The sequence below is a fragment of the Pleurodeles waltl genome, chromosome 9, assembly GCF_031143425.1.
Source record: "Pleurodeles waltl isolate 20211129_DDA chromosome 9, aPleWal1.hap1.20221129, whole genome shotgun sequence".
In the NCBI taxonomy this organism is placed as follows: domain Eukaryota; kingdom Metazoa; phylum Chordata; class Amphibia; order Caudata; family Salamandridae; genus Pleurodeles; species Pleurodeles waltl.
This window is the reverse complement of record NC_090448.1, coordinates 569,457,635-569,471,830: the sequence shown is the minus strand read 5'-3', so window position 1 is coordinate 569,471,830 and position 14,196 is coordinate 569,457,635. Positions and strand designations below refer to the sequence as shown.

General features: G+C 43.1%; 1 protein-coding gene across 1 annotated transcript; it reads right to left on the bottom strand.

Annotated features, from left to right (window-relative positions):
* Positions 1 to 1,482: 1,482 nt before the first annotated feature.
* Positions 1,483 to 2,673, bottom strand: LOC138259705 (peptidyl-prolyl cis-trans isomerase H-like). Its single transcript, XM_069207598.1, has 3 exons — positions 2,668 to 2,673; positions 1,929 to 2,098; positions 1,483 to 1,863 (listed from the first exon to the last, which is right to left on the bottom strand). Exons 1-3 carry the CDS (start codon positions 2,671 to 2,673, stop codon positions 1,566 to 1,568), a joined length of 474 nt encoding a protein of 157 aa, XP_069063699.1. The 3' UTR covers positions 1,483 to 1,565.
* Between the last annotated feature and the right edge of the window lie 11,523 nt (positions 2,674 to 14,196).

Here is a 14,196-nt window from a genome sequence, read left to right as displayed (position 1 = left end):
CCACATCTTCGGCAACTCACTGTTCATATCTTGGTCTTAGAACGTCCTGTTCATCCTTGTCTGTGTGCGTGCACACTTATTCTTTAAGGAATTGTCACCTAGCTTTCTTTTCCCTTTTACTGCTGGAACCTTTAAATCTGTCACCAGCCATAGTCCCAGGTGAGACCTGCGGGAGTTCTGCCCTAGATAGATCAGTCAGGCAGGTGTCTGATTTCCCCTGACAACCGTCTCGCAAGAATCTCTGTTGGTTAACTTTTAGGGCTAATTGAGGTGCCTGCAGTAACTGGGGTGGAGGGGAAGAGGTAGGCCGAGGAAACTGTGATGGATAGATGTTGTTAGTTCTAGAACTGATCTGAGAAGTTACTAACTTCCGTTTACTCATCTTTTTTCCAGTACCAGGAATACAATCAAAAATAAAATCAAGGATAGTCTCAGTTCTTGTGGAGCCACAAGCTCTCGGCAATTAAAAGGGTAATCCAACTTCATCTAAAGTTCCACTTCCACTTGCTATAGGTTGTTATAAATGAGTGGAATGTATGAAAAGTTTTTTTTTTTTAAAGAATGGCCCAACTTTGGTGCCCGGACCACCGTGCCTCATGGTGGGCAATACTGGTCGTTTAACCTGGTCCATTAAGCTGGTCCTTCAGCGTGCCTAATGGTCTTATATCTCAATCTGTGGCACGCACAACTGTAGGTATTGGGCACTCTGGGGGCTATGGACCCCTTAGCTCCTCAGTGGCTTAGTCTGCACCTCCTGGGGAAATGTGTGAGTGCTAACTACCAACTACCACAAAATTCCACAGTGAATGGGTACGATTTCAGTGACCCAGCTACAGGCAAAGCGGCAGCCTTTGCTCAGCTTACAACGCTGTAACACTGACTGACAGGGTTTAGGGAATTTGGGGGAATTTTGTCAAGGCTCTTTCATAGTCTCACCAGGGGAATTCCTTCTCATCTCTGGCCATGGTCGGTGTGTGCCACCTCTCCGTCCTGCGCTGGACCATCAGCATTGCGCCTCAGCCAACCCTGTCGCTCCAGCATCAACACCCAGTCTAACTGCAGTCTGTCTGCAGTCTGCACGAAGCCTCAAGTCACAGGAATCATGGGTTCAGCGAGCAGGCCACACTACATGTGCCCAGGCTCGCTCAGAACTGTCGTTCGCCTGCCCACTCTGCTCAGTCCACCTCACCTCAATGGATCTCCTGTTGTGCTGGTCACCAGGTATGTTGTTGCCATGTGTACATCACATTCCATCTTACTGGCTGAGAACAAACCCAAAACATGATGAACGGTATAACAAATGGGTGCAAATATCAGGTTTCTTTGATGCACAAATTCAGGTCACAACAAGGATGAAAATGCTCTCCCATGGTTGGCATACAGCCAAACGTGTATAGAAAAACGATATAATCCTGAATACTAAATCTGTAGAGTTGTAATTCACAGACACGGATGAACAGGAAGTTCTAAGACCAAGATATGAACAGTGAGTTGCCGAAGATGTGGGAGAGATTGTATCAACTGCATCCAGATGAATTCAGCAAGGAAAACAAATTAAAACTGTATTACATTTCCCCACTCTGGGAAATCACAACTGGCAATTTCGGCTTGTTATTAGGTCTGGTAGGCACGTTCTCTATTTTTATCATTACAAGAAGTCCATTGATAATTTTACCAAAAACAACATGTTTCCCATCAAGCCAATCACCCTTGGAGCAGGTGATAAAAAACTGACAACCATTTATTTCTGGACTACTGTTAGCCATTGAGAGAAGTTCAGGAGAGGAAAGTTTCAATTTCAAGTTTTCATCTGCAAATGGAACCCTGTATATACTGGCAACCCCTGTGCCATCTCCATGTAAGTTTGAGTTTGGAAGATTCAGGAGCTACTTTCTAAAGAATAGAGTATCATCATCACCTACATTTACAAAGTCACTCCTTGGATCATGAAATCCTTTATGACCCTGCGAAAAGTACTCCCTTTGTAATCTGTTGGAACACCATATTTTCCGAATGCTCCTGTACAAAACTGCCTGACAGTTTCTGCTGTTTTTGGTACAGTATCAGCAAACAGTTCTACTTTCATCTGCCCCACTGTCTGCGCGGAACCATATGTAACAGAACATGCAGCACACGGGGTAGGAAAAGATGTTACACCAGATTCTTCCCACGATCAGTGGCAATCTGAAGGGAGCTTGTTAAATACTGTGCGCACAGTCCGCGGCGTGAGAAGTCCTGCGTGTCCTACCCTATTCATTGTGTTTTCAGGGACTTTGTAGCACTAAAAATACACACAAGTTACTTTCCTTGCTGCACCAAACAGGATTCAATTTTATTGGTCTCTGCACACATAAACGTCTGTAGTAATAGCATTAACCAACTGAGGTTTTATAACACAAAATTGTGCATTTCCCACTGATTAGTTTAACTTTCATTAATTTTAATTTAAGTTGTGTATTATTTTATAAGTAGTTACTTGATGGTTAAAGATTAACAAAATGGTTACAAAATTTTGTTCCTCACCCTTGATTCCACCCCTGCACTCACTGACGCTGTCCCAGAGTAGTATCCATATGTTTTCTAGTGCACTTTGGCTCCTGCAATGATAGCTAGGTAATGTGTGAAAAAGCCAGTGATTTTAGCCTATGATGTCCTGCCTTCCCTTACCTTCATTATGCGCCTTTTTCTTTTTTAGATATTGTGTTGGATTAACCTGTGATCCTGTATTTCTTTAACATAGCGTACTATTCTTCCTACAGTTTTGTTAAAAAACACTGTCTTCTGGTTTTAAAGGGGACTGAGAAAAAGATATTAACCTAGTCAGTGGCTTAAGTGCACTATATGTGATCAGAAAGTCTAGGTTCAATCCCGGATTTCCTGCATGACTAAATTGTGTGATCTAAGTCAAATCAATTTACTTCATGTGTCTTATTTATTTGAAAGTGACATTTGAGAGCAGGTTCAAGTAGTTCGGTTTAAGGTGGACTGCTTACCAAAAACAGATTTGCATGTTTTATAAGTCTAATGTTCCACCATCCATAACAATAATATTGGCCATGATGTAAGGGAAACCAGACAATTGGTTACATTTGTTTACTTGTGGTGTTGTCAAAAGGGAGGGTTAATTAATGTTTTAACGTTCATGTCTGGAAAATTTCAGGTTTTAAAGTTCATGTTTACAAACTTTCCCTTCATATAAATGTCAATGCAATGCTGTGAGCTAATGTACTAAATTGAAACACTACCGTATTGTTTAAAAATATGTTATTGTTGTATGCCACAAGAGGTTTCATAGCAGCATAGCAGTCAGGTATGTAGCAACAGATTCCATTGTACATTTACAGAAGAACAGTGCCGGGCTACATACATTATGAAGAGTTAGCAAATAATTTTTACATTTTTCTGTGTAACAAACTGATCCATAATAATAATAATTGACCCCTGTCAAGTTGCCCCTGCCTTACCTATCAGCATAGGGAAACAGCAATGAACCCTGTGGTCCTTAGAAGAAAGTGTTCTAGTGGGGTAATCATGACATTGTGTCAAAGACAGGCACCTTTAGACTGCTGCCTTGTGTAGTTACCTAGATTTGGCAAAAAAAGTAGTACATAGAAACAGAGAGGGTATACGTTGAGGTGGTTTACGGGGGGTTATCATCCTTTGTGCAGTCTTTAAAGTCCTCCACCATAATATCCCATGTCTGTGCAATAAAATATTTTCTCAAACCTGTTCTTTCCTCTCAGCGTAACAGGGTACTCTGAGATTGAAACCTGCAGCCAGATGTATCAAGATTCCAGTTAGCGTTTCTCAAATTGCGATTTTTAATAAATCGCAATTTAATAAATGCAAAAAGCGATGCATTATATTTGAAAATCGCTAACAGCGATTTCTTAAAATTCACAAACGCAATTTCCGAGATGCAAATACCGAATTACAAAGAAATTTGCGATTCGGTAATTGAAAATTGAAAATCGCAAATAGCAAAAACTGCAAACTGGAACAGCATGATGACATCACAACCACGAAGTGAGTAAGCCCATGCTGTTTCCAGGAGCCACACCCACAGGAGCAGGGAGAGAGACACAGCCCAGCACCAGGGAGTCATCATTGTGAGTAAGCCAGGACCAAACAGCAACATGGTCAATGCTGGAAAAGGGAAGGAGAAGGGAGACAGGAAGAGGAAGCTCAAATTCAGTGAGCCAGAATTGGAGGTCCTCATTGAGGAGGTTGTTGGGAACCATGATAGACTATTTGGAAAAAAAATCACTCCAAGTACCTGAGAGTGAGAAGCGGAAACTCTGGTCTGACATCTAGACACAAATAGGCACAGTGCGTGTTGTGCAGTGCTCTGTGGAGGAGATACACAAGCAATGGTATGACTTGCGGTCCCGTGCCGAGGAGAGAGTGGCCAGCAGGCTTATGGAGGCAAGGAGCACCGGAGGCGGACCATCCACCCAGACACATTCCACCCCTATGGAGGACCTGGTGGAGTCCACATTGCTTCCAGAAGCTGTTAGTGGTGTCACTGACATTGGCACCGCAGGGACACCCAGCACCAGCAAAGATAAGGCCGGTAATTATGTGTATCCCCACATGTGCAAGTTCAAATGCCCCGTAGGAAAGAGAAAATAGCTTGATGCACAGTGAAAACTAGTCCATGTCACATCTTACATACAACACAACTGTGCCTTATGGGAGTGGTAGTACACAACCCTAAGGTGAATACACAACATAAATAGTAAAATAGTGGTCAGCCATATAGAGAAACACCACAAACAACTCAGGGTGACACATTATAATTGTACATTTAAAGAAACACTGCGGAAATCTGTGAAAAATGCTAGAACTGACAAGCTGCACATTGTCCTTGCAGATGACTCAGTCCCGCTGCTGCAGGATCTGAAAAAGTGGGTGAAACAGAAACACAGCCACAGACTGACTCAAATACCCATGAGTTCTACAGTATTGTTCCAACTAGATGCAGGGCAAGGGTGTTACCACTGCCAGAAAATAAGCTGGACTCAGAGCAGATGCCAGAACATGAACCCACACCACCACCAGAGGCTAGTCCAACAGGAAGACAGCAGTCCCTGCGCCATTGCCAGCGACAGTCAACTCCCCTCAGGAGGCACCATGATGCATGCAGACAGTGCATAGATGAAGGAGTGGGCCCATCAATCTTTGACGGCCTTGAAGCTTTCATGCTGAAGGTGCAGCGCCTGCAATTTAAACAATTGAAGTCAATGCACAGAGAGTTTGTGTCTCACAATAGCAATATGAGGTTACTACACAAGCATTTGGAGACTCTGATTGAGGGACAGCAAACAGCTGCTGAAAACACCAGGGAGTTGACACAGGCCATTGGGGAACTCTGCACTGAGATACGGAAGGAGTGCGTCAGCCAGCGCAGGGGCCATCACCAATATTTGGGAAGGTTTGATAGCTTCTGTAGATCCACCAATCGGCTCGCAAGTTCAACAGCCCTGATATCACAGCATGCCGTTGCCACACAGGTGGAGATGGCACATTGCAGTTGGGACATTGCACAGAGATTGGTGCTAATAACCAACGTACTGGATGCTATGCAAACAGCACGCAGTGCCACACCCAGCGAACTGGGTGTTGGGGACAGTGAGGAGTCCTCTAGCCTCAGCAGTCTGACAGTCCCTGTGATTGATCCGAGGCGTCGCAGTGCCTGACACAGTGCTGCATGTGAATCTGCTACAAGAGGTGCCAGCGAAGGCACTGAGTACTCAATTGGAGTGCGTGGATGTAAGAAGTGATGTTGAGGGCAACAAGGGACTACCTAAACATGTAGCAATACAGTTATGCTATGATGCTAATAGTGTGACACTGTTAATTGTTCATGTCTGCCCATTGGGAACAGCTATGTCCTATTGACACATTGGTTACCTGAAGTCAAGGTAATAAAGATGCTAACTACAGAAATACATTTTATTTAAGTGGATTTGTCATTACTTACATAAAAAATGGTTGCGCATGATGTCAGCACGTCTTTGCCTGCCCTCTGCTGCACTGGTCCTGTCTGCTGGTTGAAGGGGTGGTAAGGGATCATCATCCTCATCTGAGTCTGGATCCTTGAGTTCCACTGGTATGCCCCTGGTGGTTGCTATGTTGTGCAAGACTAGCATGTGGCCACAATTTTGCATGTCGTCTCTGGGCTTTACTGTAGTGCACCTCCACTCTTATGGATGCACCTGAAGTGGCTCTTCAGCAGCCCAAAAGTGCACTCAACCACATTGCGGGTTGCCCTATGTGCAGCATTGTACCTCCGCTCTGCTGGAGTTGCAGGGCTCAGGTAGGGCATAAGCATATAGAGGCGCACAGCGTAGGCACTGTGTCCTGAATGCATAGAGAATAAAATGAGTACGTGTGTTGTCTGACGTCATGCTTACATAAATGCATTATTCTAAACTATCAAATCACCTAGTAGATATCCTTCACCAAACTCCCCAGCTAGCAGACTTGTGTGTATCCCGCTGTGGTAAAAGATGTAGGAGTCATGTGTGCTCCCTGGGTATCTGGCCACGAGATCTGTAATGATGTAGGAGGCATTGCATATCATCTGTATGTTCATAGAATGATTGTTTTTACTGTTGCGATACACATACTCGCTGGCCGATGGTGGACAGATTGCTACATGTGTCCCATTGATGGCACCTAGGACATGTGGAAACTGTGCTATCTGGTAGAAATTAATTTTAGTTTTTTGTAATGCCTGTGGGTTGTTAGGGAATCTAATGTACAGTTGTATTCTGCTCAGCATGGCATTGAGAAATGCGTTGAAAAATCTAGACAGGGCACTCTGTGATACCCCTTCAGCTGCTGCTATGACCCCTTGTTAGCTCCCTGAGGCTAGTAGGTGCAGGGAGCATAATACCTGCGCATGGGTGGGTATGCTATTGGTCCTGTGTGTTGTGCGCTGCAGCATGGGTTGTAGCTCAGCTATCAGGTCAAGTATCATGGCTGAGCTTAACCTGTACTTCTCAGAAATTTCCTCCTCAGCCTGGTCAAAAAGGGTGATGTGCACTCTAAATGTGCACTCCTGTCTCCTCCTCTCTCTCCTCAAACCTACCCGCATCCTACCTCTCCTCGTCATGACGTAGAGTGCAGCCATTGTGGAAGAGGAGCTGAGGCATTCTGGGCCTCTTTATGTAGGTTGCACCTGGTTACCACCTGGTTTCAGTTTGTGGTAAATTGCATGTGAAAACGGCCATTCTGCGAATAATTGCAAATTGTGATTTTTTGATGCATTTCATTGCGAATCCGTATTTGCATGTCGCAATCTGCGTATCACAAATATCGTCACAATTTAGTAGATCGCTATCTGCGAATCGCCAAACTGTGTCACAAATTGCGTTTGTGACACGCTAATTCATGTCTCATTTGCCAAAAATTGCTATTTTTGCAATTTCTTATTTTCACACTGCGAATTCCTTTCATACATCAGAAAAGGCATTTTTGCATTTGCAAACGGCCATTCGCACCGCTTGCGAATGCAAAAACGCTTGATACATCTGGCCCCAAGAGAGCAAGACCTTAGTCCAATTTACGATAGTTGGAGGAAGTGACTCCTTCCAGTGCAGTGTGATATAGCATTTTGCTAGAAGAAGAGCCAGGTCGAGGAACTTGGTGGAGAGTTTCTCAAACTTAGGGAGGGGAAATACACCCAATAGGACAACTTCTGGGGAATTCGTTAGTACACGACCAATTGTGTTTGACAGCATCTTGAGAACTTTCTGTCAGTCTGTCAGTGGGGCAAGACCAAAGCACATAAAGCAAATCGGGACCTAATTGCATACAGTGAGGACATGCAGCTGTAGCTACTTTGTATATTCTGCTAATTTGGGCAGGTGTAAGGTAGGCTTAGTTCAGAATATTAAGTTGAATATACTTATGGGAGTGACAGGATACTTTGTGGGGATAGTCCAAATTTTTTAGCCCAGTCCATATCCTGTTGAGGTTCGGCCATGTCAGTCTCCCAGGTAATCTGGAGAGAAGCCCTGGACCAGGGGTGGCTCCTCCGCAATGGCAGAGGAGCATCGCCCCACTGGCTAAGTACCAACAGCATAAAAATAAAACAATATTTCATTATCATTTTATTTTTCTGCTCAGCGAGCATGTGAAGGGAGGGGCGGGAGCTGGGCTATGAGAAGGGGAGGGAGGAGGAGTGGAGTGCACTAAGTGCACATGTGCATTTGACCGGCTGTCCTAGTCCAGCCCAACACACATGGGCACTTAGGTTTCTCTAACCCAGCTGTGTTGCACAGCCGGGCTGAAAAAACTGCACAGACCTCTGTGCACTGTCTGAGTGGCAGACCAAGCTGCTCAGACCAATCCTGACACTGCTCTACAGTGGTATAGGATGAGAGCAGCACCAAGATTGCTGGGGAGCCTGTGCTGGTGTCCCAGTGCATGCTGGGACATCAGAAGAGTAGAGAAGCGAGGCGGCAGGAGGTGGCAGCGGGAACAGTAAGTGTTTTTATTTTAACTATTATTTGTTTCCATCATCTCCGTCATCCCCCCTACTCCCACCTTAGCATTTGCATTGGCCACTGCTGCCCTGGATTGGTCTCTATGTTGCAGGAAAGTGCTGTACACAGCTTTTATCAGTGTGCCGCCAGTCCCTATGTTGTAGAGTGTTTGGCACACCTCATGTGGAGTTGGTGCTAGGTGACAGACATAAAATAGGGCATTTAACGATTGTCTAAGGTGTTCATAAGTAAGGAGTTGCCCCAGGTGAAGATTGTAGTCTGACATAGGGGTTTAGAAATCTAGTAGCTCTCAATAAACAAACAAATCCCCCAACTTTGATAGGATGCAGCATGCCACTGGCGGAGTTACCCTGAGCATAGTTGTTCCAGGAGGGTGTGAAGATCTAGCAAGGTAGTGCAGGAACCTAGGGTTTCTTCGTGTTATTGAGTTTACAGGCCCAGTAAGGCAAGAGAAAGCTGTGTGGAAAAACCCAAGGTGACATTCTGAAGAATGGTCAGTAAGACAAAATGAGTAGTGTAGTAAGCCTCCTTAAATTCTTTATGGATAAACCCTTTCTCTTGCAGGGGGATGGCCAGACAGACAGAGGGCAACCTGGATTGCCCAGATTTCTATCCTGCAAATCAGTGGGGTAAATGTATCCCTAGGTATCAAAAAGGTAACTGATCCCCAGTTCAATCTGGGGATCTAATTGTATAAAAAGAGGAAAACACAACCATATATTAAAGAAACACTTCTTACATCTCAAAATCTTTATCATGTTCTTACATTTTGTTTGTGTAATTTACATCCCAAATATTTTGAAGAGTCTGAAAATACTTTGGCACTTTGAGATGAGCCACATCACTGGTTTGGCCTTGGCTCAACAGCAAAACCATTTTAAGACAAGGACAGAGTGGGAAATTGCTCAAAACAACCTTCCCTGGGATGTGGCCTTTGCTCACCTTTCACAAGCACGACAACTGGACATTTGCACCAGAAATGTTTACCAGAGTGGGTGCGTACTGCTTGTTCAACCACTTGACAGTGCCTCTTCTGTTTCTCTCCACTCTCCTGAGACAACTCCCAGGTTACGCAATATTTTCTGATACTCATGGTGGATCCATCTTGTCTAATTTTAGGAATCGCCCCACCTTTTTCTTCTCTTCTTTATTTATAAGTTTCTGAGCAACAACCCTTTGATTTAGTTGCTGTAGATCTACGATCTGATCTTGATTTCATCCCCCTTTTTAATTATCTTTGAATGGAAGTACGGGATCCAAGTTCTGAGATAAATCTAGGGTCCCGAATGTGCACTCTAGTGGTGTGAGACTACAGAATAGGTTGTGCGTACCGCACATCCTCACATTAGATGTGAGACTGTTGCCCACACCGTCTGCCCTGCCTCATTATTATTCTTTTTAGGTTTAAAATCGACTGAAGGCTGAGGTGAGCCACATGTTTTTGCTCTCCTTTTCTGACCTAACAGAAGATCTCTTACCTTTATGTTTCACAGTTGTCTGCCATGGTTTTTAAAATGTTCAGAAATATAATCAAAATTTTGCTGTTGCTTTCTCACCAAGAAAGATTGGCTACATTTGGGTATCGGTGAAGGACTTGACACAGTACTCAAGGGCATTAATTTACTAGTGAACAAGGATATTACGAGCCACCTGAATGTAGCATACCAAGAGCCAACCACAAAGGACCATAGTGAATAAATAGTGCAATGTAGAAAATAATAAATAAATACACTGGTAAAGTAGTGGGATATAGCTTCTCCTTGAATGCGTCTGTAAAATTGACCTTTTCTCCTGGATTTTTGTCCCAAATTTTGACCTTATGTCCTGAATCTTTGTCCTGAATTTTGACCCTTAGTCCTTAATGTTTTACAGTCCTGCCCATTGTCTCCAAGCCAGGTGGTCACCCTACCATCAACTACCATGACTCATCGAATTCACCAGAGGTTGATGAGAACTTGCTGTTGTGAGAATCCAGCGTGATCCTGTTGTGGACTGTAATGAATTTCTGGTGTTATTGCATCGTACTGCACACACAGCGGCATGGTTGTTGTCTCCCATTTCAGTTCTCATTGTAGCATTTAGTGGACTGCTTGGATGCTGATCCTACTCCTTGTAGAGTCACTGTCTCGGTCTTGGCTCCATTATAGTGTCATCGAAAGGTTTCTTTTCTTTCAAACAGTTAAAACAAAGGGGAAGATTTAAGAGCCCTTAGCACCACCTTAGCACCACCAGAGCGTGATTATTTTTTATGCTAAAACAGCGCTAAAGTGGTTTTGTACACGCACCGTATTTACAAAGTGGTGCAGTGCGTTCATTGCACCACTTTGTAAACCATTGCACCACATCATGCCTGCGCAAGGCATAATGCATGCAAGGGGGGCATTCCACCATTATGTTGGCCCGAAATAATAGTGCAAGGAAATCTAAAAGATTTCTTTGTGCCATTTGTCTTGGCACTTTTAACGCCTGCTCAGAGCAGGCATTAAAAGGGGGCTTCCATTCTTTATAATGGGCCCCTAAGTACTCTGTCGGAGTAGTGCCAACATTTTGGCTCTAGTCCTGCAGAGTACATCAATAGCGTAAAAATGATGACGTTATGGCCCTCTACCCTATTTTAAATACCGCACCCACATGGTGGCGGTAGTGGGTGTGCTAAAGGGGGCAAGAAAAGTGACGCTACACTGTGTGCAGCGCCACTTTTCCTAAATATGCCCAAAAGTTTTCAATTAAGCTCTTTCCTTTGTCCTTTGTGAAAGTGAGGCAGTATTTTCACCTTGTAGCGAGATAATGTGTATACTAATGGAACAGGCTAAAGACAAACGTGGCCTCAGAGTTATATTAAAAGTATTTATATATTGGTGACATATTTAAGACTGGAAAATATAATACGTTTCTATGCATAGTATTTACTGCGGAGAAATAGAACATATATGGCATCCTTTCAAAAGGAAACATTTAATTCAGATTTCCAGAAGTGAAGGTCATAGCCTTAATGAAAAGTTGCAAGGTTCTCCGCATATATTCCTAAAGGTTGCACAAAAATGTTCTGAAATTTGCAAAGCTGCAGTTAAAACACCAATACAGCATTTCATCTTAGGCAAATTAGTTCTAATTCAGGAAATGACATTTATAGGACATTTTCACCATGAGCGCCCCTTTCCAGTCTCCCTGGAGAAAGTAGCACCCTACAGATCGGCATAATAAATGAGTGAAGCACACAAACATGACCTTTACCCCTTTCGGAATGCTTTGAACAGATTGATTGGGATTGCGTGTGTCTGTGGGTGGCACTGCTGCAGCATCCGCAGTAAAGACAACATTTTTCAAAGGGTCTCTTTTGTGGAGCAAAAGAAACAAAGAAAAAAAGAACAAGCAGAGCAGTTATTGTCTCTACCCAGGCAGCAAGGGAGACACAGTCGAAACGCAGGAAAATCGGAAGCAAATGTTTCTAGGAATGTTGACATTTTTGGGGGATTCGAAACATCGTTGCTGGGGACGTTGGATATCATTTTATGTGAAATTTATTTTTGCAACATCCATCCTTCCTTTGAAGCTAAGGTGAGGAGTAAATGTGACCTAATGGCTAGAACTGATGACCTTGGAATTTGGGGATCCAGGCTACAATTTCGGCGTGTCCCATCATCCTGTGATTCTGAGCAAATGGCTTACTTAGGCCCTGAATCTGTATATTTGCACTTGCAAATGTTTCAGATTTAGAAAAACTTGCACCAAACATAATTTCTCCATTCTCGGAAAAGTTAACTGATCTATATATGATCAATCTGACTCAGATACGTGTGGCCAGTCAATGAGCTCTATGGAATCAATTAGCCAGGTTATTTCAGAATTTAGGTGGCCAAAGAGGTCCGTTGTATTGATAAGTGTGTTGAAAGGTCCTGCTTCCCTTGGGACCATCACAGACTCAAAATGTACTTCCGCATAGTCTCTGTTGTCTGTTGATTGCTATTCCAGACTGAAGCTTTTCCGGTACTGCAAGATGAGCAGAGTTGTACCAGAAGCTTCCCAATCAGTAGCTATTTTGGTGCTGTGATGGTACTTAAATGTCAATGCTTCTGTTTTTAGCATAACATTTCGAGGCAAATTGACGTGTAAAGTTGTGTGTCAGAATAAATTAAAGATTTCCTTTTTTCACTTGTTATTTATGATAGCTCTTTGGTGTTTTAAAACCAATCTGTATGGTCACTACTGGCCTTTAAAGTTAAGGAATATGTGTATGGTTGTTGTAATGGAACTGTTAGCTGCACACATGCATGAAACATACTCGAAAATAATTTAAAATATATACATTCTTTAGTTCAACAAAACGGTGGTTGATTGGGAAACGTGTTAGAAGATAAAATAGTGCAGTCAATCACCAGTTATGGTATAGCAGATCATATCAATGAAGAGACTTAATTATGTCTTTTTTAATGTGTATTTTTACAGGTGGTAATGCAGTGCACATAATATCACACCCTCTGTGTCCTCCTTCTCATGCAAACCTCCATACCATGTCAGATGTAATCTGATAATATCCACATGTCTTCAAACATTTTAGACTGAATACTTCGTTGAGCCAAGGAAGGGTATCAGCTCCCGGTCTCAGAGGTCAAAGGTCAGCAACTTTGCCATCGGGTACCGTTCTTTTCTTAAAGTTATTTTTTAACACCTCCTGTACCCTGCAATGAGAACTGAGTCCTAAAATTCAACCCACAAATTCCCTTGTCTCCTCTGATTTGTTAGAACATGTAACTTTAATGGGAAATAACCCCTACGTAATAATGCCTTCGTGTTACTTAATGGTCTGAGGAGTAGCATTTGGGGAAAGCATTTCTACTTTTTCATGCAGCACAGCAACAGATGTTGCTGCACTACTCTGCACAAAACGAAAGAGCAGGACAACGCCATTTGTGTGATGCTCTCTTCCCAACAGCTGGTACACTTTTGGTTACCGAGCATCATGCACACATCTTTGCAATCAAGTGCAAATGTGTCTGTGCGAATCTAGCATAGGTTTTGTACTGGAATATCAGACTTCCAGTACCAAATATTATGCTGACATTTACTTTTAGATTTTTTCCCACTTTGTATGCATGCTGTACAGAACAGCACACCAACAAAGTTAGAAAAGTTTGGAAAAAGAAAACCTTTCACCTTATTTGTGCCAGCCTCGAGGAGGTATCATTTTTTAGAGCAAGACTCCATTTATAACAGTTAGTAAATGTTACATGCCATAGTTGAGGCACTCAAAAGTGTTTTTCACATGTGGATTTTTCTGTACTGTGGCAATGACCTTGAATTTGACATCTGCCCCGCTAGTACTAAATGTGCAAGTTGCACGCCCAGAACACGTACTATTAGGCTATATTAGGCTATATTTATTTTCAGTGGCATTTCATAAATAGAGACATATATCTTGCACAGTGGCAATCGCTATTGGGTAGTTATAGTTAGTGCAGTTTCTACCGACAAGGCACGTTTTTGTAATAACTTTGACATTGATGAATCTACACGAAACTATGCAAAAGAAAACTTCATCCACTTTGGCTCCCTCGTGGAAAGTGTTGCAGCACTCATGATGCAGTGGCCAAGGAAAAGAGGGCCCCAAAGGTGCATGCCATGTTAATTCCCATAGAAAACTTTGCTCTCCATAAAAAAACGATTGAATGAAACTACAACA